Raw genomic sequence first — 25,759 nt, 5'->3', positions numbered from 1 at the left:
CTGCCTGCCAATGCAGGGGACACGGGTTCGAGCCCCGGTCTGGGAAGATCCCACGTACAGCGGAGCAACTGGGCCTGTGAGCCGCAACTGCCGCGCCTGCGCGTCTGGAGCCTGTGCTCCGCAACAAGAGGCCACGACAGTGAGAGGCCCGCGTACAGCGATGAAGAGTGGCCCCCGCTTGCCACAACTAGAGAAAGCCCTCACACAGAAACAAAAAAAAGACGCAACACAGCAAAAATAATTAATTAATAAACTCCTACCCCCAACACCTTAAAAAAAAATATATATATATATACTTATTTATTGAACAAACAATAGTTTTGATTACCTTCAAGTTGGGTGTAATTTCATCCACAAGCAATAAATAGTGCAGCTCTTCTACTGGTAAAGAAAGGCAACATCCACTATTACCATTGTTTACTGAACAATTTAACAAACTTCTCAGCTTTACATTCTACCACTCCCTTCCAGGTACCTTGATGCTCCAGACAAACTGCAATCCACTTTTTTGCCAAACGGGTCTAATACATCCCATTTCCATGTTTTGGTTCATCCAATTACTTCTACCTAAAATGTATCCTCTGTCCCACCACACTGCTCTTAGCCCATTGAAATTTTATCTCACTTATTTCATTCGTTCATTTATTTCAACAATGCATCATAAAGTTACAGTCTGCCTAAGTATTTAAGAAGACTGCACATGATTATCTGCTAATAATATTATAGATTTATGCACTTGGTAAGAAATTGCCATATATGCGCTCTAAGATGCCAGATACATCTAAAGTATTTTGTAATTCTTACCATATGACCCAGCAATCCCACTCCTGGGCATATTATCCAGACAAAACTATGATTCAAGGAGATACATGCAGCCCTATGTTCATAGCAGTACTATTCACAATAGCCAAGACATGGAAACCACCTAAATGTCCATTGACAGATGAATGGATAAAGACGATGTGGTACATATATACAATAGAATACTATTCAGACATAAAAGAGAACAAAATAATGCCATTTGCAGCAACATGGATGCAACTAGAGATTATCATACTAAGTGAAGTCAGAAAGACAAAGACAAATACCATATATCACTTATATGTGGAGCCTAAAATATGACACAAATGAACCTATCTATGAAACAGAAACAAAATCAGGGACATTTGAATAGACTGGTGGTTGCCAAGGGGCAGGGGGGTGGGAGAGGGTGGAAGTGGGAGTTTGGGATTGGCAGTGCAAATTGGTATATATAGAATGGATAAACAACAAGGTTCTACTGTATAGCACAGGGAACTATATTCAGTATCCTGTGATAAGCCATAATGGAAAAGACTATGAAAAAGAATGTGTATGTATATATATATATATATATATAAACGGAGTCACTTTGCTGTACAGCAATTAACACAACATTGTAATTCAACTATACTTCAATAAAAAATAGATTAAAAAAATAAAGTATTTTGTAAATCTACGATTAGCCTTAACATATATAACATAGTTGGAAAATGTAGACAACTTATTTTTAGAAAAGGAAGAAAAATATTTCAGATATAAATGTCATGTTTGGGTTTATAATTAATTAATGAAATTTATAAATTAAGTTATATGTTCATTTAAAAAATTTACAGCTTGTGTCCATGAATAATTTAAATAAGATTTTGGGAATATACTGCCAAGAGAAAGAAATATTTTTAAAATATTTATTTTGTAAAGCTATTTGAAACATTTTGCAGAGTGGAAATGTTGAGGGACTATAACTTCTTTTTTTTCTCTTACTTTTTCAAGTTTGTCATCACAGCATTTCAATCAGAAATTAGCAAAAGTAACACCACCATTAAAATGAGTTTGGTGAATTTTATCCCTTAAGTCAGCCCAGATAAAAGCAGGGAGGGGGACACTGGGGGAACTTTAAATATTAGGGGAATTAGAATCCACTTTATTGTCACCAACCCCAGTTGAGTCTCACAAGTCTGGGCCTGGAGACATTTGGAATCCAGGGGAGTCTTTGTGCTTAAGTAAAAAAATTGATATTTAAGCCCTGACTATATCTCATCTACATTTTAATTATAAATATCACTTTAATTATAAAAATCACAGATTGTGAAGTAGTTGGTTATGTGAAAGATTAAAGATCAAACCATACAAAGTAATATTCTCAAGAACATATTTATATAGCTTATTACTAGAAACTAAAGTTATATCCCCATATATGCAGAATATTTTCTTCTCAGATTTTATTTTAATTCCAAAGAAAATAACATCTTAAAACTTATTTGGATACAAATCACATTCTATACAATGGGGTATTATAGTAATTACATGTAAAACATTTCAAGAATCTAAATGATTATCCTTTAAATATTTGCATGAAAAGTGACAAAATTTTTACTAGATGAATTGGATGCATTTATTTACAATCTAAACCTTTAAAACAGCTAGAACAAGTAAAATGTAGACTATTACATAATTTTAAACTTGTTTGTTTGTTTTTTGTTTTTTTGCGGTACATGGGCCTCTCACTGTTGTGGCCTCTCCTGTTGCGGAGCACAGGCTCCGGACGCACAAGCTCAGCGACCATGGCTCGCGGGCCCAGCCGCTCCGTGGCGTGTGGGATCTTCCCGGACCGGGGCACGAACCCGTGGCCCCTGCATTGGCAGGCGGACTCTCAACCACTGCGCCACCAGGGAAGCCCAATTTTAAACTTTTTTAGATCATCGATCTCTCTGAGAAGCTGATGAAAATTGTAGAATTTTTCACCCAGATAAATACACATACTGAAGCCTGTCTAGGGACTGGGTATTCATTCAATATATATTATTATGCGTGCTCTGTCCCAAGGATCCAGAAGTAAATAGAGGTACAAGCCACTTTTCCTCACAGAGCTTACATCATGGAGATGAAGATAGAAAATTTAAGAAAATAATACATAAATAATCACAGGTTGTGATATGTGCTACAATGGATTTCAGTTATGAGAACCCCTAATTTAGGACAAGGGACAAACCTCAAATCTGAAGAAGTAATATTACTGTAGTAACTATTTTTTAAAAAGAGAATCCATTTTACATCTCATAAGAAAATGTCATTATGTAACAAAGGAAACTTTAAAAATATGTATTAAATCAAACAAATATTGCAAACAGCATAATAGGTAAGTGTATGAACTTTTAAAACCTGAGATAATGGACTTTATGACATTTAAGGTTGAAATAAACCCAATGATGTTGTAGACATCATGATACAATCTGTTAGTATACGTCATAAAGCTATTTTAAAATTCACTTGGCTTTTAGAAAATGACAGGAAAATACCCTTTAAAAACACACTTTAGATTTCTGTCATATCCTGTCACTTACAGTACTAGGAGCTAGGCTTTTTAGACATCCATGGAAAGTGCACCAAGACTAAACATGATGAAAGGAAAAAAGAAAGGCAAATTAGCAGATACCAGATAGTTGAGGTTAAAAAGTTAGTGTTTATTTCTGTAAACATTTTTATTTTAAAAAAATATTTCTTTTATTTTTCTTTGAATTTTCCCTCCTGTGTGTCTCACAAGGAAGGCATGGCATGCTTTGTTTATAAAGATTTGTAGTGGTCTGGTGTGCTTAAAAATGAAGAGCTTTCTAAAATGTCCTTTGTAATTAGCATGTTAAAACTTATTTTTATTGTGCTATTTATAGCGTATGTAACCACCATTAAAATCCAAGTGTAAAAGTTATTTAAAATTCAAGTTTAAAAGTTTTCTTTTTAACTTATGTATATAACAGCAAAAACTGGAAGAACATGACCAAAAGTTGACAAAATAATAGCATAGTAATATCCACTACATCAAATTACTTTCTCAAACTATTGCCTCTTCCCTTTCTCAAAATAATCTCCACAGCAAACAACAAAAACTCCCTTCAGAAAAACTAATTCAGCTATAAAGTTGCATTTTAAAAACTGGGCCTTATTGATATCCAGATTAAACAGTTTGGTTTTAAATCTAGAGTAAACATTCTTCATTAACAAGAATGAAATTGCTCTGGCAATAAAAAATCTTTGCCATATAAAATTGTGTGATTATACATAATTTTACTCAAAACAAAAACATTTTAACATTTACTCATCTTTATCAAACATTTTATGAAAATCTGCCTTTAAATTATACTCATATCACTGAATTAATTTTTATGTTGTCTTTGAAAGACATTTAATAAACACTACTTGTAAAGAAAGCTAGTAGACAAAATTAAATTACATAAATCTACTATAGTAGCATTGCTTTATATTAGGTCTTATAATGACTTTCAGGAAGCCCTAGTTTTTGCAGTTCACATGTCATGGCACTTTATAGTTACAAAATGAAATGTCCATATGTTTATTTTGCTTGTAAAAGTACCTGTTCCTTGTATTATGATTAATTCCTGGATTAATGGATTAACAGTCAACTACCTACAACACTCAGTCATGGATTTTACTGAAACATGTTTTATGCATAAGTTTTAAAAATAAAGTTATGAAACTTTTCACTAAAAGTACAGTGTCAGAATGATCATATATAGACCCCAAGGCAGTTTGAACCTTAAAGAATTTCTTCAGTGTCTTCTATTTCTAAAAACAGTACTTATATTGAATAAAATGCTTCACAGGAAAAGACTGCTAGAATGAAAATAACTAGATATATTTTATAAATCTCTACCAGACAATACAGAAACAAATGCATAGAAGGCAAACAAAACACCCTCCAATCTTGAATTTGGCTTTTATTTTAAAATACATTTAGCATGGAACTATCATAGGACAGAAAATAATAAATCACAAAGAAATGGAATATTTTCAAATACCTTTTAAGCTAGATATAAAAATTAATAAGATAGCATATGCTCAAATTATGGGAAATAGTCCCTAAAATTTGATTCAGTGAACACATTTTGAAAGAAAAGTTCTTTGCACATTTTCCAACGTACCGATATGTTCCTAAGTGCCTTGGTTTTCTGTTAACTAATAGGTAAATGTCGAAAATTTAGTTGCTTTATTAACAATTATCAGATTCACTACTGGCAAAAATTACCATGTCCCTAAATTCTCAATCATAATTATAAAAATATGAGCTCAAATAGTTATGCTGCCCAAAATAGAAACATCTTAAGTTGATACCTCTGGATAATCAGACAGATATTGCACTAAGTCAGTAATTCCATACCTGATGCTCATTTACATGGAAAGTTAATTCTCTTCTTTATGAAAAACTTAATACAAATAAACTTAATGTTAATCTAATTACAATTACACTTCAAAATATAAAGGCACGAACAGAATAAAGAATAGTTTAATATTTATACTCAAATATTCCACCATGAAAATAATAAAAGGTTGAAAAAAATAATAGGACCTAAAATACTGATACTTTAAAATTTTATAATTTACCATAGTAGCTAATAAATGGTATTAAAAGTTAACCCTGCTAAACCCAATCATTTGCAAATAATTTAGAAAAATGGTTTGTTTACATATGAAATGTGCATTGTCCCATCTATAAAGTTCAATTACAGTTCCATTCATTGGAAATATCTACCTGTAGTATAAACGATCAAGACAATGTACAAAAAATATATCTTGTTCCTATAACTTACAATGCACAGAAAAATACCTACAAAAATGGAAATATTTATCCATTTAGGTTCCCAATAAATTAGTGAGAAAGTTTAGTCCATTCCACATTTCTTTCTAAACAAAGGCTAAAGAACTGAAGGTGGTTTACTGCTAGCCCTGTTAGCTTGACGATATTTTTTTAAAATATTTGTCTGATTATATGTAACTTAAGATAAAGTTAGTCTTATTTTTATATCACAGTATACATGGCATTTCTTAATTCAGCAACAGAAAGGCACAATTAGCAAGCAATAAAATTCAGTACCTGAATTATTAAACTAATGTCCAGAACAAGTGCAAATAAAGTACATTCAACACAGTGTACAGAACTGGGGAACAAAAAAAAGGAATCCAAAAACTAATTTTTCTGAAAATTTGGTCCATTAAAAATGCCTCCTATGTTCAACGTCATGAGTAACATGAAAGGTGATGGCAGTATAAAAAGAGGCAGGAAATCAATATGTGGTAGCATACAAATTCTGGTCTAGTAATTATGCAATTTGATTAGGAAATGGCTCCCATAGTAAATAAACGTTAAATATATCTGTTAATAACAACATACCTGTATTAAGTCCAAATACACAGGCACAACTGTTTGCATATTATTATTGATTTTATAATACACCCCCATGGTTTAAAGAAAAACTTAGGTATATTATTTTATATATAACGTATATTAGACACATAATTGTATATTATGTTCCTTAATATATATTATATATAACTTGAATCCGTAACAGCACAAAACTCTCCAAATATTACATGAACATTCCAAATGGATACTTATCATTTTCTCAATGTTGAAATAGCTCAGCTCACCTAAAACAATAACTGGATGTGCAATGATAAAATGCACTGACTCCTATGAATTTACTTAAATAATTATTTAAGTTAAATTCCTGCAAAAGCCTAACTCTGATTTGGCTTTTAACTAGAATATGGTTTTAGATATCAGTAACTGATACCCTCCTTTCTTATCATAAACAATATTTCTCCATCAAGAGATACCAATAAAGAAAAATATGTAAGGAACAAAAAATGTGATAGAGAAACCAACCATTCCATAGGTAATATACCGATAAGGAAGTTCAACTTCCATGTGCTGTCTTGCTTTTCGAACATCATTACATGGTATATTGAAGATTTTACAGGCTAAAGGAATAGTGATCCTTTTCATTATATCTCTGACTACTAGTACAAACAACATCCCTAAGAGAATCCGCAATATGGCTTTTCCAAACAGAGTCACTGAAATGGGGGACCTAGGTAAAGGTAATATATCCAGAGGAGGATCTAATATTAGACCCATTTTATAGGTAAAATGAGATCCACATGCAATCCCAGCACCACTTCCTAGAATCTCAGCTGTGTCTCCCCGGGATGTACTCCAAGTGTCTAGAGTGAAAGAAAAGATCCCCAAGGCTAAATGAAGCCCGATGATGATTAATGGAGCATATTTGTGAGTTTGGTTGAAGTTGTCAATCAGGTCCACAAATGGATAGAAGATAGCTAAGATTAAAATGGTATATACGAATCCAGCAATAACATCCTGAGAAAAGAAGAAGGTAGAGTTGTTTAGTATAATACTTTTTTGGCATTTAAGGAAATATATATATATATATATATATATATTTCACATTTCAATGTTAATAAATGTACATTTTTAAAATATGTCACATTCTTAAAGTAAACTTTATATAATAGGTACTAAAAGCTGTTTTAATAATACTAAAAAGATTCATTGATGATAATAAAATGATTATGCTTTTATAGCTCTGCCCTTTTACAAATTAATACATATATGCTATACACAAATGTATATTCAAATGAACAATAAACTATGCTTAACGTATGTAGTGATTTCTGGGAAAAACAATATACAGCTGACCCTTAAACAACATGAGTTTGAATTGTGTGGATCCACTTAACTGCTGATTTTTTTCAATAGTAAACAGTAGTACAGTACTACATGATCCCCAGTTGGTTGAATCTGAGGATGCAGAACCCCTGATACAAAGGAACTGCAGATACAGAGGAACCAAGTTTATGAAGGGCACTCTAATTATAGGTGGATTTTTTTTTTTTTTTTTTTTTTTTTTGTGGTACGCGGGCCTCTCACTGTTGTGGCCTCTCCTGTTGCGGAGCACACGCTCTGGATGCGCAGGCTCAGCGGCCATGGCTCACGGGTCCAGCTGCTCCACGGCATGTGGGATCTTCCCGGACCAGGGCACGAACCCACGTCCCCTGCATCGGCAGGCGAACTCTCAACCACTGTGCCACCAGGGAAGCCCTATAGGTGGATTTTTTATTGTGCTGACCTCTGCGTTGTCCAAGGATCAACTGTACTTATTTTTCAAAGACTTCATCTTCATGCATTTAATAATCACACATTTAAATACATAATTATTTCCATGACTAAAGAGGATACAAAGCCTATTTTTCCTTTTCCCATTCATTCATTTATTCACTGAACAAATACTTATTGAGTACCTACATGTGCCTGATGCTATTTTAGGGGCTGAGTATACACTGCTTAATAAATGAAAAGATTCCTACTGCCATAGAGCTTACATTTTAGTGGGGATGACTGACAGTAACCATGTGAGTAAAAAATAGATAAATATTACAATTTCAGATTGTTATAAAGAAATTAAAACAAGACAATGGGGTAGAATGATGAAAGACCCTATTAGAGTGATTAGGGAAACCTGTCTGAGGAGGTGACCCTTGAGCAGAAATCTGATTCCAAAAAAGAGTCAGCCCTATCTTTAGATCTAAGGAGAAGTGTCCTAGGTAGAGGGAGTGCCAAGGCCTTGAGGCAGAAAAGAACCTAGTGAGTTCAAGGAACTTAGAGAAATTCCGTGTGGCTCAAATAGTGAGAAGAGTGATGTGATATGAGATCCAAGAGACAGGCAGATGTCAAATCATGTAGATAGAGCCCCTGTAGGCTAGGTAAGAAGTTCAGATTTTATTTCAAAAGTGATAGGGAGCCTGAAAGATTCCCAAGTAGGAGTGTAATAAAATCTGATGGATATTTATAGAAGAACATTCCATCTGCTGTGTAGAGAATATATTATAGGGGTAAAGTATGGAAGACAGGAGACACTAGTGGGAGGCTACTGTAGTGGTGCACTCTAGATATGGTCCATATAAAGAGACGTACCTAGATGGATTTAGTAAAATATTTTAAAATTAGAGTTGACGGACTTCAACTTGGTGATGATCTGAATGTAAGAGAGAAGCAAAAGAAAAAGGGATCAAAAATGACTCCTACTTTTAGGTACAAACAACTGGGTAGAAAATAGAAGATGGTTTATTGGAGGAAATAACACTATTATAAAAAGAACTTTCCTTTCTGAATCATTCCTGACATGAACAAAACTGTTTCAGAATTTCCACCTTAAAACAAACAAAACAAAACCCTGGGATCTAGTATCACTGAAAAACTTATCAGAAGAGTTGCTTATATTCACTGCCTCCACTTTCTCACTTCCTATTTTTTCCTAAACTAATCACTGCATTGAAACCACTCTTTTCATGGATACTAGTGACCTTTATGCTACCCAAAACAATGGTTACGTCTCAACAGCATTCAATACAGTTAAGCAACAGAGTAGTTGCTTAATGTTTTTCTGTCCTAAGATTTTTATTATGTAATAGTTAGTACATAGAATAAGATACGTAAAATATATATGAAATTACAAAAAGAATATCTATGAAATCACTGCCCCCATAAAGAACTATAATATTACCAGTACTTTGAATCTATTGGTATGCTGTTTCCTAGTTCTATCACCCTGCATAAGCCTGAGTATTAGCTGAATAAATACCTGCTTTTAAAAACTTTTATCACATATCTCCAAACAAAACATTACCTAGTTTTGCTTCTTTCTGAGCTTTATAAAAATGTTAGGCAGTATGCAGTCTCCGTTGATTTGCTTCTTACACTTAACATTAAGTTTTTAAGATTCATTCATCATATGTAGTTAGTTATAGGTCATTCACTGCCACAACTATGTAATATTTTATTGTGTGGTTATACAATTTATCTATTTTCCCACTGATGGTCACTTAGGATGTTTTCAGCTTTTGGATTAGTTCATTGGTTATGGTTAAGCTTGAATGCTTTCTTAATTGGTATATATTCTTAAACCAACCAGCATTATAAACAATGCCTCTATGTTCTTTCTTTTTATGTTCCCGTATGGGTCTATGAAAGTTTCTCCAGGACATATGCCTAGGAATGTAATGGCAGAATCACAGTATATGTGCATGTTCAATTTTACAAGACAATTAAAAATTTCCAGAATGTTTATAGAAATTTATATCCCATGAGTTGTTGGTATTTCTTGATGTTTTATTTGCATTTCCCTTATAATTAATTAAGCATTATTTCATATGTTTATGGACTGTTCCTTTTCTATACAATGTATATTTGTGTCTTTAGGGCAACTATTCCTTTGGATTTTCTTTTGCTTGCTGATTTACATGATTATATATATATATGACAACACATCAATTATATTTTTAGATGTATATTTCAGTATGACATAAAACATCCAATATTTGTTGTCCTTTGCTTTTCTTTTATAGCTCTATGAATAATAAACTTAGATCGCTACAAGTCTCTATACAAATCTGCCTCCTTTTCTGATTGAATTATTAATTATTTATAATATTATCCTGGATAAAAAGGCACATTTAATTTCCATGCTACAGAACCAGAAGGAAGAATGATTGAATTCAGGACATAAACATGGTGGCTATCATTGTAATATCAATTTAATGTACAATATTAAAATGTGTAACTAAGTGGTTTTAAGCATTATAGCACAAAGTATGCAATAGAGAAAAGCTGATGTTAAAGGTAGCATAAAGAACTCAAAGTAGGAAATTTTCCAAAAAGAAACTTAGCAAATAATTTTAGATACTTATTAATTATAGATAACATATATGCTGTAAAAGTTAATTACACATTTGAATGGAATGTTCATGGTTATCAAATTTATGGTAGAAGATATCAAATACCATAAATTCAATAAAGATTTCTTATGTATTAAATCTGAAATTGTCTCCTTTTCATTTCTTCCAATCAGTAAATAAAACTAGAGAGGCTAGTGATTCGCTGAGGCTAGAATTCAAGACTTCTGCTGGCTCCTAGAGGTTTGTTTTTTTTTTAACTGTAACATATTTCAGGTGTTCAGCTTCTAATTCAACATGTCAGTGATGCCAACAGGGTTTCTAACAACAAAATGTATTATTGGAATGCAATCCTTGATTATAAAGGCATTATTAGGGATGGATTTTGAAATTTTTATCTTTAATTAAAATTAAAATTTAATTCATGTTCAGTACAGAAAAACTAGAAAATATGGATAAACATTAACAAGTAATTATTACCCAGAAATAACCACTATTAAAACTCTTAGTGTTTACTGTTCTGGATCTTTCTCTATAACATGTTTTCAGGATTTTCCCTGTTGTTTGGTTAGTTTGATTTTTATGTCTTGTTATAAAAATGGGTTTGAGGCTTCCCTGGTGGCGCAGTGGTTGAGAGTCCACCTGCCGATGCAGGGGACACAGGTTTGTGCCCCGGTCCAGGAAGATCCCACATGCTGCGGAGCCGCTAGGCCCGTGAGCCATGGCTGCTGGGCCTGCACGTCCAGAGCCTGTGCTCCGCAGTGGGAGAGGCCACAACAGTGAGAGGCCCACGTACCACACACACACACACAAAAATGGGTTTGAGAGGTACATTCTACTTCATGATCTCATAATACCTTTCTAAAAAGACTTTCCACATATAGAAAAATAAACTTTTAGTACAATTTTGGGTAAATGTAATTATAACATATTCATAATTTTACTAATGTAGAAACAAAACAGTAATTTGTCAAGTACTTAATCTAGTAATTTAAAAATGGCTTGTGTTTCAAGAAATTTTTAGAGCTAAGTTTGATAATGAATAAAGGAAAAATGGGGACTTCCCCATTAAGTTAAGACTCTGCACTCCCAATGGGTTCGATCCAGGTTGGGGAACTAAGATCCCACATGCTGCATGGCACAGCCAAAAAAGTAAACAAACACATAAATACATACATACATAAATAGAGGAAAAATGGATGTAGTAACTCCTCTACTTTTCTGGGGATTAAGAAAATCTATTTAGGAAGGTAAACAAATGTTAAAAATAAACTTAAGTGTTGCTCTTTGTGTTATAACAATAAAAACAAAGCGTATGGAAAATACTCAACAAAGTGCTCGTTATAAATTATTTAGACTACATTATTAGAACTTTCTTCTTAATGTTAATAAAGACATCTGCTTAGATAGTATGGCATCTAAGCACCTATTAGCAACTTCTAGGGCATACTCTGCCTATAGTTCCATAGTAATTTCACAATAAACAATGAAGATACAAATTATGATTAAGACAATAGTTCAAAATGCAGGTAATTACTGAAGCATTAAAATATAGGAAAAAGTAAAAATTGTGGGAATATATTAGATCCATAATGTAAAAAGGGGGGATTCATTATGACTATAATTTCATATATTAATTATCAAATGATAAAACCAATATGTTATTGATTCGGAATAATCGTGCTTATAATACAGAAACATAATTCACAATGCTTGCAAGTCATCTGTGATTTTACTTTTAAAAGGAAAACAACTTGCAATGCTATACATAATAAAATTCAGTAGCTACTCAGAATAAAACTGATAAAGACATTTTATGGGACAAGATCGTTTTTGAATAATTAAAAGACGGGCTGGGGAATTCCCTGGTGGTCCAGTGGTTAGGACTTGGTGTTCTCACTGCTGGGGCCCGGGTTCAATTCCTGGTCTGGGAACTAAGATCCCACAAGCCTCACAGTGCGGTCAAAAAAAAAAGACCGAGGGTTATTGGACTCATGATTTGGTTGTCAGACGCATGATTTGAAAAATAATACATCAATATTGTTTTTACTTCAGCTGATTCAAGAACAGATGTTATCCAGTATCTAAACATGAACTGAACTCAGCTTGAATATTTAATCAATTCACTATACATTTCCTTTTTTTGAAGAACAGCATGGTTGAGATTACATATTCAATATATTAAGATTCTTATTCCTCTTTTATGATGATAATGAACCTAGGGATAATATTATCATTCATAGATGTATAACCTTTTGTTAGTTTTTTAGGTGCAATATTGCTAATTGGTAGTGGAAGGGAATAACTGTAACATGGCACAGAGATGGAAAACATTTTCTTGTGACTAATATTAGATTTGATATAAAAATGTGATACTTAGTCTATTATAAAATTAGTAGAGATTAGTCAGAAAGATAATTATATGCCAATTCATAATTTGCATTAATATAAATAATTATAAAAAATAAAACACAAATAGCTTGCTTCTTAACATAGCATTTGGGACTTCTGGAAATTTACTAGTGAAGGGGCAGCTGCTGGAAGCAAGCAATCTGAGGAAGAAGTAGAAACCCAATACTTCTACAGCTACGGAATAAGCTAATGACACACTTTTATGAGCAGAAAAGTCTAAAAATGTGAACTTGTTAAGGACAAGAAAAATTTTATATAACCCATTATAAACTTTTGGATTCCATGAATTCATTTCTATCTCTCCACCTTTCTTCTGATCCTTTATCTACAAGATAATACATAATATATTCACAGAGTGTCCTAAGAGACACCACACTAAATGCAAGGGATAGAGAGTTACTTTTCTCATGTTGCTTATTATCTAGTGGGGATGAGAGATAAAGAAAAAAGCAATAGCAATTTAGCATAAGTGCTATGCCAGAATTATGTTCAATATGCTCTGGGAGAAAGGCTACCTAACCAGTCTTGAGAAAGGAAAGATGGGGAAGGTAATGACGCTTTAGGAGATAATTTTTTTTGTGAGTCATGAAGAACAGGAGATGATAGTCCGTTAGGCAAAGAAAAGGAAAAGGGCATTCCATGTGGCGGTTAAGGCATTCCTAACGGTATTGAGATATGAAACACCCTTTGCATTTGAGGAAACACAAGTCATTCAGTATGGCATCATACTTGCGTTTTGGGCAGTAAACTACAACAGGAGGCTAAACACTGTATGGATCAGTGTCCTACTGGAAGTGGGGCTGCTAATTAAGAAGCTGCTGCAGTAATCTGGTTAAGAGATGGTGCAGGCCCGAACTAGGAAATGTCAATGGGATAGAGGGGAAGGGAAGTGAGTAGGTGTGGCTGGCTGAAAGAGTACAGTGTCTCTGTGCTGCTGCTTTTGAAACTGAATTGCATTCTCAAAATAAAATATCTGATGTAAGCCAAGAAAACTAGAGTTTAATATTCAAATACAAGTGGCACCAGGACAGTTTAAGTTCATTTAGCTTCTAGTCACTGGGTCCTCACTTATAAGTAGAGCTCCTTGGTGTCTGTATTTACATTGTTGGTTTTGACTCAGTGGTAGGAAAGGCATAGAAGAGAATGAGAAAGAAAAGAAAAGTGAAACTGGAAGGAGGGAGAAATGTTATCCTGAGTATAATACTTGGTTATTGTGGGAACTGTTTGTATGAAATACATGATAACTACATTAAAACTTTACAAAGCATCCTGTTTCTATTTTTGCAAAACAAAGAAGATTTACAGTAACTACATTTTCTCATTTAGGTTTCCAGTAAGTTTGAAAATGATTAAAAATTATACAATTGCCTGTCGATTTTAGAAAAAAATAAAGCTCTATGAACACAATGTTTTCCTTACCAGAATGGAGTGCATGCCCATGTAAATTCTACTTAGGCAAACTAGAGAACACCAGCAGGGAATAAGAATCAGTCCATATATAAGAGGATACTAAAGGGAAAAAAAAGTAAAATTAGTTAAATAAATTAGGTTAAATATAAACAAGCAAATAAAAAATCACTATACTACAAAACTCCAGGAGAACAAGAACTATGTGTTTTTTACTCTCCGTTGTATTCCCAGCACCTAACCATAAGCATGGCACATAGCAGACATTCAGGAAATACTTTTACATGAATGAACAAATGAATCAAATGGAATGCTTCTACAATCTTCGTTGTGGGAATTGGCTCATTTTTGCTTCTACAGTAAAGATTCAATCACTGGTATGCTACAGAAGAAAAACAGGTAAGAGACATACTTTTACTGTAGCTCCAAAATGAAAGTGCCTCTGGAATAACGCCTGAATCTGGTCCAGGTGAATATCATTGCTCCCTTGGGGAGGAGGCATTATCTCCCTCTCACTTCCATCAGTGACTGACTGCTATTTGCCATTTCCACATCTTCCTTTCGATATTCAGCATCACGTAATTTGTTGTCCATTTTTGCCCCTCCACTAAAATTTCAAATGGCAACCTTATTGCAAAAAATTTTGGTGGGATACTGGGAGCAGAAAGCCATAAATTGGGAAAAAACTTAAAATGTAGACAACTCTTAGTATTAATGGCACTGGTATTAGACTTGGCTTTGAAGCTCCTGATATTAAGGGGAAGGAGGAAATGATTGATGGATGGGCATGTGCCTGATAACTTCAAATTTCTCAATGAAATTGAAGCCAAGATAGTTCAATTCAATAAGAATTCAAGGTGGTTCAATAAGAAGTGGAGTTGAAAGAGTTAAGTAAGGTTGCAAGAAGAGTGGTCAAGATTTAGTACACAGTTGTTTTGATTTGACTTCTCTACTGCTTTTAACATGGCCCACATATTTCTTCCTGAAAGTCTAAATACCTTGATTTCGACAGCATCACACTCTCGTGGTTCCCCTTTGACCACCTATTTTTTTCTGTGTTTTCTGCACAAGAGCATGTATTCCTCTAATTGTTCCTTAAACGTTAGTTTAACTAAGGGTTCTGTCCTTAGTAGTTATTGGCAATCTCACCTTTTCTTATCTTTTAACTACTACTTAGCATGCTGAAGACCTATCCATGTCCTTGGATTAAGAACCATTTAGCCAACCCCTGCACATATCTCCATCTTGAGATCCTTATGGAGGTAAACATACTATACCTCAAACCCAACTCATCATCCTACCACCTAGACTTGTTCCTACTCTCATATTCCCTATTTCACTTGGAAGTATCATAATCTAAATGAGAAGCATGAATTATCCTTGATTTCTCCCTTATCCCTCATATTCAACCAATAAGCAAGTCTTGCTGATTTTACTTTCTAAATATTTCTGATTCTGTCATCTCTTCACCCTACTTATACTGTCCTTATTCGGATCCTCATAGTTTCTTTTCTAGGCTCCATGTATTTCTTCAGACATTCTTCCATATGCATGAGGAACTTGGTTAATGGGGCAGACAGACATGTAACCCTATAAGGAGGTTAAGGGCTACGATAGGAGTATAATAAAAATTCAGAGGGAGTCTAAGGGATGGGCCTTTAACTTAGTTTAAGGATGTTAGTTGAGTCTCCCAGATTAAGATTCAAATTGTCCCAAAAGATAAGTAGGATTTACTCTTTAGAGGAAAAAGAAGCACAGGGCAAAAAAGATAGAGGACATTACAAACAGCAGGAGCAAATGAAGAAATGCTTGTGTCCAAGAAGCTGTAAGTAGTGAGGTTTTCTAGGAGAATAAGTTTTAAATTCTTGCTGAGGAAAGGCACTAAATAATAAACACAAAATATGCAAATTATACAATATGTAAATATATAAATGACATTTTATATAACATATACAACTTATACAATAAAACATGATAAGTACTATGGAGAAATAAAAAGAGAACAGGTGTTGAAACAGTAATGTTCACCAAATATTCCTTGTGCTCCTTTTGCAGTTAGATTGGGGCCATGTGACTGGTTCTGACAATGAACTGGGAAAAAGGTGGCTTCTGCCCCTTTCAATCATTCTATGAACTCTCTCTTCCCTATAGATGTGATGCTGGAAGCTGCATGTTGAGATGCATCACAAGATGGGCAAACTTCTATCAGCCTGGGTCCCTGAGGTTCTAAGTGGAACAGAGTTGTTTGCTAACCCATAATGGATATGAAACACAAATGAGAAATAAGCTTTTGTTGTTAAGCTGTTTTCAGGGTTAATCATTACCACAGCATAACCACGCCTATCATAATTAAAACTGTAACAGAAATAGGATGAGGAGTATGGGAATGTGAGTGGGGCAGGTTAAAGTATTAAAAGATAGTCAGTGTAGGCTTTATATTGACAAGCTGAGATTTAAGCCAAGACTGGATGGAAGTGAGAGAATTAGTCAACCAGGTATCTGAGGAAAGAACATATATGAGGCAGTGGGATCAGGTAGAGCAAAGTCTTTAATGAGGAAATGCGACTGGCAAGGAAGCTAGTGTGGCTGGAACAGAGAGAGCAGGTAGGAGGAGAGGTGAGAGACGTCATGGCAACCAGAGCCTAAGAGCCCTCCATAAGAAATCTGATTTTGGGGGGAATCAAATGGGGAGCCATTGCAGGGTTTTGAGCAGAGCAGTGTCATGGGATTAGACAATAAGGGAGCAAGGGTGGAAGCAGGAAGACCAGTTAGGAGGCTGCTGTTACAATCTAGGTGAGAGATGATAACAGTGGCTTTTGTCTCTGTAGCAGGCACTCAGGTTTTTTCAATTTTTCTGTTAATTTTTTTTAAACTGTTAATAGCAAGGGAGAGGCAAAGAAGTAAAAACTACCACCACCACCAAAAAAGTCTCCTATGCGTCTTTCTTCTTTCTCTTTTTTCACTTAGACCCCATAAGGAAGTTAAAAAGTACAAAGTTATTGGTGGGAATTCTCTTACACAATAGATAGAAGAAAAATTCATTTATTAAGTCTCAAAAGCTAGGACTGAAGGTAGGCAAAAAGAAGCATTTTAAGTTAACTGAATTTAACTTAACTTAATCCACCTTTATTCAGGTTTACTAACTCCAAGGTGTTTAAATGGGAGAGTTAGGAATGTGAACAAGCTACATGCGGAGGCTTTTCCCCTATTCCAGAGCACCTTTAGATCTCACTGGGGTAAGATGACTACTTGGGAAAAGATCAAGTCACTTTTTTTTTCATTGACGGTTGATTTTTTTAAGCCATTAGTCTCTACCTTCACAATATTTTCCCTAGATTTTTTTTGTGGAAACAAACACATTTGGGGGAAGACCTGATTCAGTTCTGACTACATAACTTTCACATTCGCTCCCCACAGAACAGAATTCAGTATAATTACAGTATCAAAGCAAAGAAGTATTTTATCAAGCAATCTTTTAAGCAGATAAAAAAGATCACAGATCTTAATGACTATAAAAAGTAAAACCACCTAGAAAAACTAGATAAAGTAATATTCCTAAAGTGGGACCATGTTGGGGGAGGAAGATTATGCATAATAACCAATTCATCTGGCACACTTATTTTATATTTAAGAATATCCAAATTATAACTACCTTTTTATTTTATGTTAAACTGTCTCTAAAATTTAGGACCACTAATATTTAGGACCACTGTCCTCATTTAGATATTGCTGGAAAGAAAACAGATGTGGAATTATCCTTTCCTAAGAAATGACAGAATCTATTACAAATATATAAAATATACATAGACCACTCCTTTTCAGTCATTTTTGTTAGTTCCCCCCTTTAGTCACAGCTCTTTAGTATTAGTGTGCCCATTTCCCAATCTACACTCACTCCCTTAGTGATCTCATCCAGTCCCAAGGATTTATATACAATCCTTATGTTCATGACTCAAATTTCCATCTCTAGCCAGGACATGTCTCCTGAATCTCAGACTTTTATATCCAACTGCCTATGTGATCAATGTCTAACAGGCATCTCAAATGTAACATGACTAAATCTGAACTCCTGATTTCTCTGCCATCTCCACATCTGACCAGCTTAAATTCCTATGGTTATCTCCTTCCTAATAAATGACTTCTCCACTGTTCCATTCCTCAGGCCAAATACCTTGTTGTTAACCTTGACTTCCTCATTCATACCCATCATCCAATCCATTAAAAGTGTCAGTTATACCTTCAAAATATATCTAGTTATTAATTGTAATCTCCATGGTAACCACAAAGTATCTAAAAAATATACACAAAAGGAAATAAGAAGGAAATAAAAATGGTACGCTATAACCCTCCAGTTCCCTTTCCCATTGGATATGAACCCTGGTCTCGGTGGTCATAAAAGGAGGAATAGTAGTCCTGAAGCTGTGCTCATAGTGTCTGCTATATAGCATGTGGGCTCGTTTAAAACAAGGTGAAAAAAAAAAAAAAAAAAAAAGGTACGCTATAAAAAACTCAAACACAAAAGAAAACAGTAATGTAGGAAATTAGAAGTAAAAAATGCATAAGACCCACAGAAAACAAATAGCAAAATGTCAAAAGTCATTCCTTAGGGCCTCCCTGGTGGCGCAAGTGGTTGAGAGTCCGCCTGCCGATGCAGGGGATGCGGGTTCGTGCCCCGGTCTGGGAGGATCCCATATGCCGCGGAGCGGCTGGGCCCGTGGGCCATGGCCGCTGAGCCTGCGCGTCCGGAGCCTGCGCGTCCGGAGCCTGTGCTCCGCAACGGGGGAGGCCACAGCAGTGAGAGGCCCGCATACCGCAAAAAAAAAAAAAAAAAAAAAAAGTCATTCCTTATCAGTAATTACTTTAGATGGAAATGGTTTAAACTCTCCAATGAAAGGCAGAGATTGGTAGAATGGATAAGAAAACACGATCCAACTATATGCTGCCTAAAGAGACTCACTTTGGATCCAAAGACACAAATAGGTTGAATGTGAACAAATGGAAAAACATATTTCATGCAAATAGTAACCAAAAGAGAGAGCTATGTGGCACTACTAAAATCAGATAAAAGAGACTTCAGGTCAAAAATTGTTACCAAAGACAAAGGACAATATGTATTGATAAAAGGATCAATTCATTAAGAAGATATAATGATTGTAAACACATTTGCATCAAACAAAGCCCAAAAATAACTGAAGCAAACATTGACAGAATTGGAGAAATAGTTCTACAAGCCAGTCTCATCAGCATTGAAAACCTGCTTTTCAACATAGCCTTTTTCCTAAATAACACTTAGCAGACAACCTAAACATTCTCCCACAGCCTCTTGATCTTGACTCAGGATTATTGCAAGTTTAACATTTTTCATGCTGTATAGTCTTTTGAAATGTGCAGGCCAGTTAGTACAAGAGAAGAATTTAATATTTTCCTTACTCTGGGTAACATGATTTCATTGGCTTTCAGCTTCATAACGATGCTGTCCACTATGCTTTTTTTAAATTGGTTATCATCTCATGAATCCACAAAGTCAGCCACTTTTCCATCTTTTCCACAGCTTCATCAGACACTACAGATACTACTTCAGCATTTCCAGAGTGGCCTTACATACACATCAGTGAATTTCCTCTTCCCTTTTCTGGATATACTATATTGTTGATGCATTAATATTGAACTCATGGTCAAAAGAACTATAACTGGTGCCTGAATGAATCTTACCTCACACACATATATTTCCTTTGTAAAGCATATCACAGCCTTCTTGTATGTAGGAACACTAAACAGCACTGCAGCTTGGGGACCATTTTAAACAGCAAAGCCATCAAAAAAAAAAAAAAAAAAAAGCACAAAGAGGGCTTCCCTGATGGCGCAGTGGTTGAGAGTCCACCTGCCGATGCAGGGGACACGGGTTCGTGCCCCGGTCCAGGAAGATCCCACATGCTGTGGAGCAGCTGGGCCCGTAAGCCATGGCTGCTGGGCCTGTGCGTCCGGAGCCTGTGCTCTGCAGCGGGAAAAGCCACAGCGGTGAGGGCCCCGCGTACCGCAAAAAAAAAAAAAAAAGCACAAAGACATGACAAAGGTGGTACTGAGCAGACTGCAAAAAGGACTCTTGTTTGCAGTATAACAGCTGAAACAAGAAAGCAGTTTATTGCCTTGTTCAGCCTTGGCTGGGAACACGTACTCCAGGTGACTCAAATTTTTCACCACTCTGCACAGGTCTGAATGTACTGATTCTCGAGCGACAAATTCTACTGAGTAGGTAAACTTACAAACAAGCAATCCATGAATAATGAGGATCAACTGTATGTAGAAATTAAACTACTCTTTTTTTTTTTAATTGTTGTTTGGCTGTGTTGGGTCTTAGTTGCAGCATGCGTTGCAACTCAAGGGCTCTTCCTTGCGGTGCGGGGGCTTCTCTAGTTGCAGCCCACGGGCTTCTCTCTAGTTGTGGCCCGCAGGCTCTAGAGCGGAAGGGCTCAATAGTTGCGGTGCAGGCTTAGCTGCCCCGTGGCATGTGGGATCTTAGTTCCCTGACCAGGGATCGAACCCGTGTACCCTGCAACAGAAGACAGATTCTTAACCATTGGACCACCAGGGAGGTCCCGAAATTAAACTACCCTTAAATAACCATAGGCCAAAGATGAAATCACAGGGAAGTTATAAAATAGAGACAAGTAAAAACAAAACACAACATACTAAAAATCATGTAACACAATAAAAGCAGCACTCAGAGGGAAGTGTATAACAGTGGAGCCCTACATTAAAAAGAAAGAAATCAGTCACAACTCTGTACCTTGAGGACTAGAAAAAGAAGAGCAAACTAAATGCAAAGCTAGCAACTGAGGGAAATAATAAAATGACAAGAGTGGAGAAAAATGAAATACAGAATAGAAAAACAAGAGAAGCAACACAACTAAAAGTTATTTCTTTAAAAAGAACAACAAGACTAATAAATCTACAGCCTGGCTGACAAAAAAAAAAAAAAAAGAAGAGGATGCAAATAACTAAAATCAGAAATGAAAGTGGAAACATTACTATTGATCTTACAGAAATAAAAAGGATTACAAGACAGACTTCCCTGGTTGCACAGTGGTTAAGAATCTGCCTGCCAGTGCAGGGGACACAGGTTCGAGCCCTGGTCCAGGAAGATCCCACATGCTGCAGAGCAACTAAGCCCGTTCGCCACAACTACTGAGCTTGCGCTCTAGAGCCTGCAAGCCACAACTACTGAACACACGTGCCACCACTATTGAAGCCCTCACACCTAGAGCCTGTGCTCCACAACAAGAGAAGCCACTGCAATGAGAAGGCCACGCACCGCAATGAAGAGTAGCCCCCGCTCGCCGTAACTAGAGAAAGCCTGCACACAGCAACGAAGACCCAACACAGCCAAAAATAAATAATTAAATTTATTTTTTTTAAAAGGATTATAAGAGAAAACTATGAACAATTATATGCTAACAAATTAGATAACCTAGATGAAATACACAAATTCCTGGAAAAACACAAACTACCAAAACTGACTCAAGAAGAAATATAGTCTAAACAGACTTACAACAAGTAAAGAAAGTGAATAAGTAATCAAAAACCTCCAAAGTACTAGAGAATGGACTTGAGGATATGGGGAGGGGGAAGGGTAAGCTGGGACAAAGTGAGAGAGTGGCATGGACATATATACACTACCAAACGTAAAATAGATAGCTAGTGGGAAGCAGCCGCATAGCACAGGGAGATCAGCTCGGTGCTTTGTGACCACCTAGAGGGGTGGGATAGGGAGGGTGGGAGGGAGGGAGACGCAAGAGGGAAGAGATATGGGAACATATGTATATGTATAACTGATTCACTTTGTTATGAAGCAGAAACTAACACACCATTGTAAAGCAATTATACTCCAATAAAGATGTAAAAAAAAAAAAACCTCCAAAGAAAAACCTGAGTCCAGACAGCTTCACTGGTGAATTCCACCAAACATTTAAGGAAGATTTAATGTCAGTATTTCCCAAACTCTTCCAAAAAACAGAAGCAGAGGGAACACTTCTTAACTCATTCTGTGAGGCCGTTATTACCCTGATATCAAAACCAGACAAAGACATCACAAGAAAACTACAGGCCAATATCCCTTGTGAATACTGATGCAAAAATCTTCTACAAAGTATTAGCAAACAAAATCCAACAGCACATTAAAAGTATTATACACCACGATCAAGTGGTATTTATCCCAGAAATACAAGGGCGGTTCAACAAAGAAAAATCTATCAATGTAATACACCACATTAATAGAATGAAGTAAAAACAAAACAAAAACACGGGCTTCCCTGGTGGTGCAGTGGTTGGCAGTCTGCCTGCTGATGCAGGGGACACAGGTTCGTGCCCCAGTCCGGGAAGATCCCACATGCCACGGAGCGGCTGGGCCCGTGAGCCATGGCCGCTGAGCCTGCGCATCCGGAGCCTGTGCTCTGCAATGGGAGAGGCCACAACAGTGAGAGGCCCATGTACCACACAAAAAAACCAAAAACAAAAACAACACATTATTATCTCAATTGGTACAGAAAAAGCATTTGACAAAATCCAACACTCCTTCCTAATAAAAGGTCTCAAAACCTTGGAATAGAAGGGAACTTCCTTAACGTGATAAAGGGCATTTATGAAATATCTACAGATACTATTAAGTTCAATGGTTGAAAGACTGAAAGGTCCCTCCCACCCTGCCTGCCAAGATTAGGAACAAGACAAGGATGTCTACCTCTCACCATTGCTATCTAACACTGTATTGTAAGTTCTAGCCAGAGCAATTAGGCAAGGAAAAGAAATAAGAAACATCTAAATTAGGAAGTAAAACTATCTCTATTCACAGATGACATGATGTTAAAAACAGAAAATCCCAAAGAATCCACAAAAAACTACTAGAGTTAAGAAATTAATTCAGCAAGTTGCAGGGTACAGGATCAATGCACAAAAATAAGTTTTGTTTCTATACACCAGTGATGAGTAATCTGAAAAGGAAATTAAGAAAACAATTCAATTTACAATAGCACCCAAAAGAATAAAATACCTAGGAACAAATTTAGCCAGATAAATAAAAGAACGGTATACTGAAAACTACAAAACATTAATAAAAGAAATTAAACTGAAAACTATAAAATATTAATAAAAGAAATTAAACACCCTTATATTTGACAGGATATATTTATGCATTAGGATATATTTAATGTATATTCTATATGTACATATATATTACAAATACTTATATGTACTTAAAATAATAGTATTTATTTTAATTATTGTCTAGTGTCTGCATATAGTAGACAGTCAATAAATACTTGTTGAATGAAGTAAACGTAAGCCTTTAGCCACTAAGAACATCAGTCTTACAGTATCTCATTCAAGATAGCTTGGGGTCAAAAGCCATGGTATCATTCAATTCCTGGCCTCAAACCTGGGCTATGTTAAACTTTAGTTCTAAGAGCATCTCTGGAATTCACCATGATAAACTGCAATCTGAAAATCCTGTTGAGTAAACTAGGAAAGGGAACTTCCAATACTTGTTTTAGAATAAACATTATTAGGTAAGGATTCTGTAGCTTAAGCTTTTAAAAGTAATATATACTTTCTAAAACAAAGTAACTCAAGTTGCATAGAAATATAAAAGCCACTTCATTCTACAACACAATATGAACTATATTTTCTACACTAAAAGCAAAAATAAATAATCAAAAAAAAATTAATCAAAATAGCATGTCTTCCTTCATGGTACCTTCCACACTGGTAGACTAATGTAGAGTAATATGTCGGTTCAAATAGGTAAAACAAAATCTGACCCATATATAGTCATTTAATGTACATATTAATAAAAATGTGTACTAAAACATTTTCAACTCAATCTACTGTTTTGACCTATACACATTTGTTGTCATCTTAGTTACTGTTTCACTGTCAAACTTTTATATCACAGTTTAGCAAAAGAACTCATCAATAGAACTTAATTATAATTTTAAATGTCTTTTATATTACAAACCACAGTAAGGAAATACTATTTATTAGCAAACTAGTTGATGTGACCTTATGTTAACAAAATAAGTCCATTTCCCAATTCCTATTATAGGGAAGGGATTTGTGAGGAAAAAAGATAAGGGCTACATGTAATATTATACAGATTGCATCATTTTAGAGCTGCTAAAGGAAGCTCTAAAGCCCACAGCTTTCCAGATAGTTAAGGTGAACAACAAATTCTTAATTCCCTCTGCAGAAACCAGAGTAGAAACAAAAGAAATTTAGTAAATCCAGGCAGTATCCAATTCATTAATTCATTATGATTGTAACCTGTCAAATCATTTTTAATCATTTTTAATCTAATTGTCTCTTGGATAATATAGCCTATTTGCTCACAAGGTCCCAGAAAATCTCTCCAGTGTCTAGTACAGGTTCTGTAGAGATTTTTTTTTTTTTTTAATTCCTAATTCAAATCTCTAGGGTTGGGAGCAAATCTAGTCTGGGATGACAACAGCTCTTCTGGAGCTGCCTCAGCACTTGGGAGAGTAAGTGGAATAAAGGCAATTAAGTACAGTAATTTTCAAAATGCAAAAGGCATTGCAACAGAAAACTCAAACTGGATTTTTTTATACCCCAAATTCAATTCTAGGCAGATGTTAGAAGAAATATGTGTGGGTTTGTTTTTTACTGAGATGTTAATAGATTAAATAATTTAGCGTACAATTTACCATGTACCAGGCACAATTCTAAGAGCTTTACAAATATTAGCTCATTTAATCATCAGAACAACCCTAAGGGGTAGGTGTTCTAATTTAAATGAAACAGGCAGAGAGAGGCCCAAAATCAAACAGGTATTAAGTTACAGAGATGAGATTCAAACACTGGAAGTCTGATTCCCAAGTCTGAGCTCTTAACCACTATACTAAGCTGTATAAAGTGTATTGTTTGTTTAATTCCTTGTATCCCTAGGATCAAAAATACCACAGATACATTTTACTTAGTTTTTCTTAGAATGGAGGCTAGGTACAAATTTCACTTAATTACAAGTACAAAGGATCTTACACTAATTCCTCTCCCCTCTCTTTACAAAATAAGAAACAGACCCAGCAATGCTAAATAACGTTTAGTATTATATTCTAGTGGCCTATTCTGATGACTTTTCCAATTTACCATGCTTATTACCTTACACTTTTATCACTACACAAATAGGTTATAATTTTGAGTTTGGTAGGGATTCCTAGCTTCTATTTTCTTTTTCTTAGAGAATGTTGAGCTTTATCTGCTGAATTTATGTTATTTCCTCTAAAAAGAATGTTTTTACTTAAGTCTTCAGATCTTATCAAAAAAGATGAAAGAGGGAATTCCCTGGCAGTCTAGTGGTTAGGACTCCTCACTT

The 25,759-nt window shown here is 35.2% G+C and overlaps 1 protein-coding gene and 1 non-coding gene across 3 annotated transcripts in view; one reads left to right on the top strand and one right to left on the bottom strand.

Annotated features, from left to right (window-relative positions):
* Positions 1–4,771: 4,771 nt before the first annotated feature.
* The window catches only part of SGPP1 (sphingosine-1-phosphate phosphatase 1), a 35,841-nt gene continuing 14,853 nt past the window's right edge, over positions 4,772–25,759 (bottom strand). The window contains exons 2-3 of one of the 2 annotated variants that reach the window (XM_060098050.1): positions 14,392–14,481; positions 4,773–7,189 (exon numbers count right to left, since the gene is read on the bottom strand). In XM_060098050.1, coding sequence (XP_059954033.1) covers positions 6,638–7,189; positions 14,392–14,481 — 642 coding nt within the window. In that variant the 3' untranslated portion in view covers positions 4,773–6,637. Of the gene's footprint in view, positions 7,190–14,391; positions 14,482–25,759 lie in introns of both variants that reach the window. The other variant, XM_060098051.1, reaches the window with a different exon arrangement.
* LOC132489673 (small nucleolar RNA SNORA61) lies at positions 18,723–18,848 on the top strand. The gene has a single exon (XR_009532064.1). It is a non-coding gene; the product is annotated as a small nucleolar RNA SNORA61 (small nucleolar RNA).

The sequence above is a fragment of the Mesoplodon densirostris genome, chromosome 4 (genome assembly GCF_025265405.1).
Source record: "Mesoplodon densirostris isolate mMesDen1 chromosome 4, mMesDen1 primary haplotype, whole genome shotgun sequence".
Lineage (NCBI taxonomy): Eukaryota > Metazoa > Chordata > Mammalia > Artiodactyla > Ziphiidae > Mesoplodon > Mesoplodon densirostris.
The sequence above is the reverse complement of the archived record's forward strand: the minus strand, read 5'-3'. Positions and strand labels throughout refer to the sequence as shown.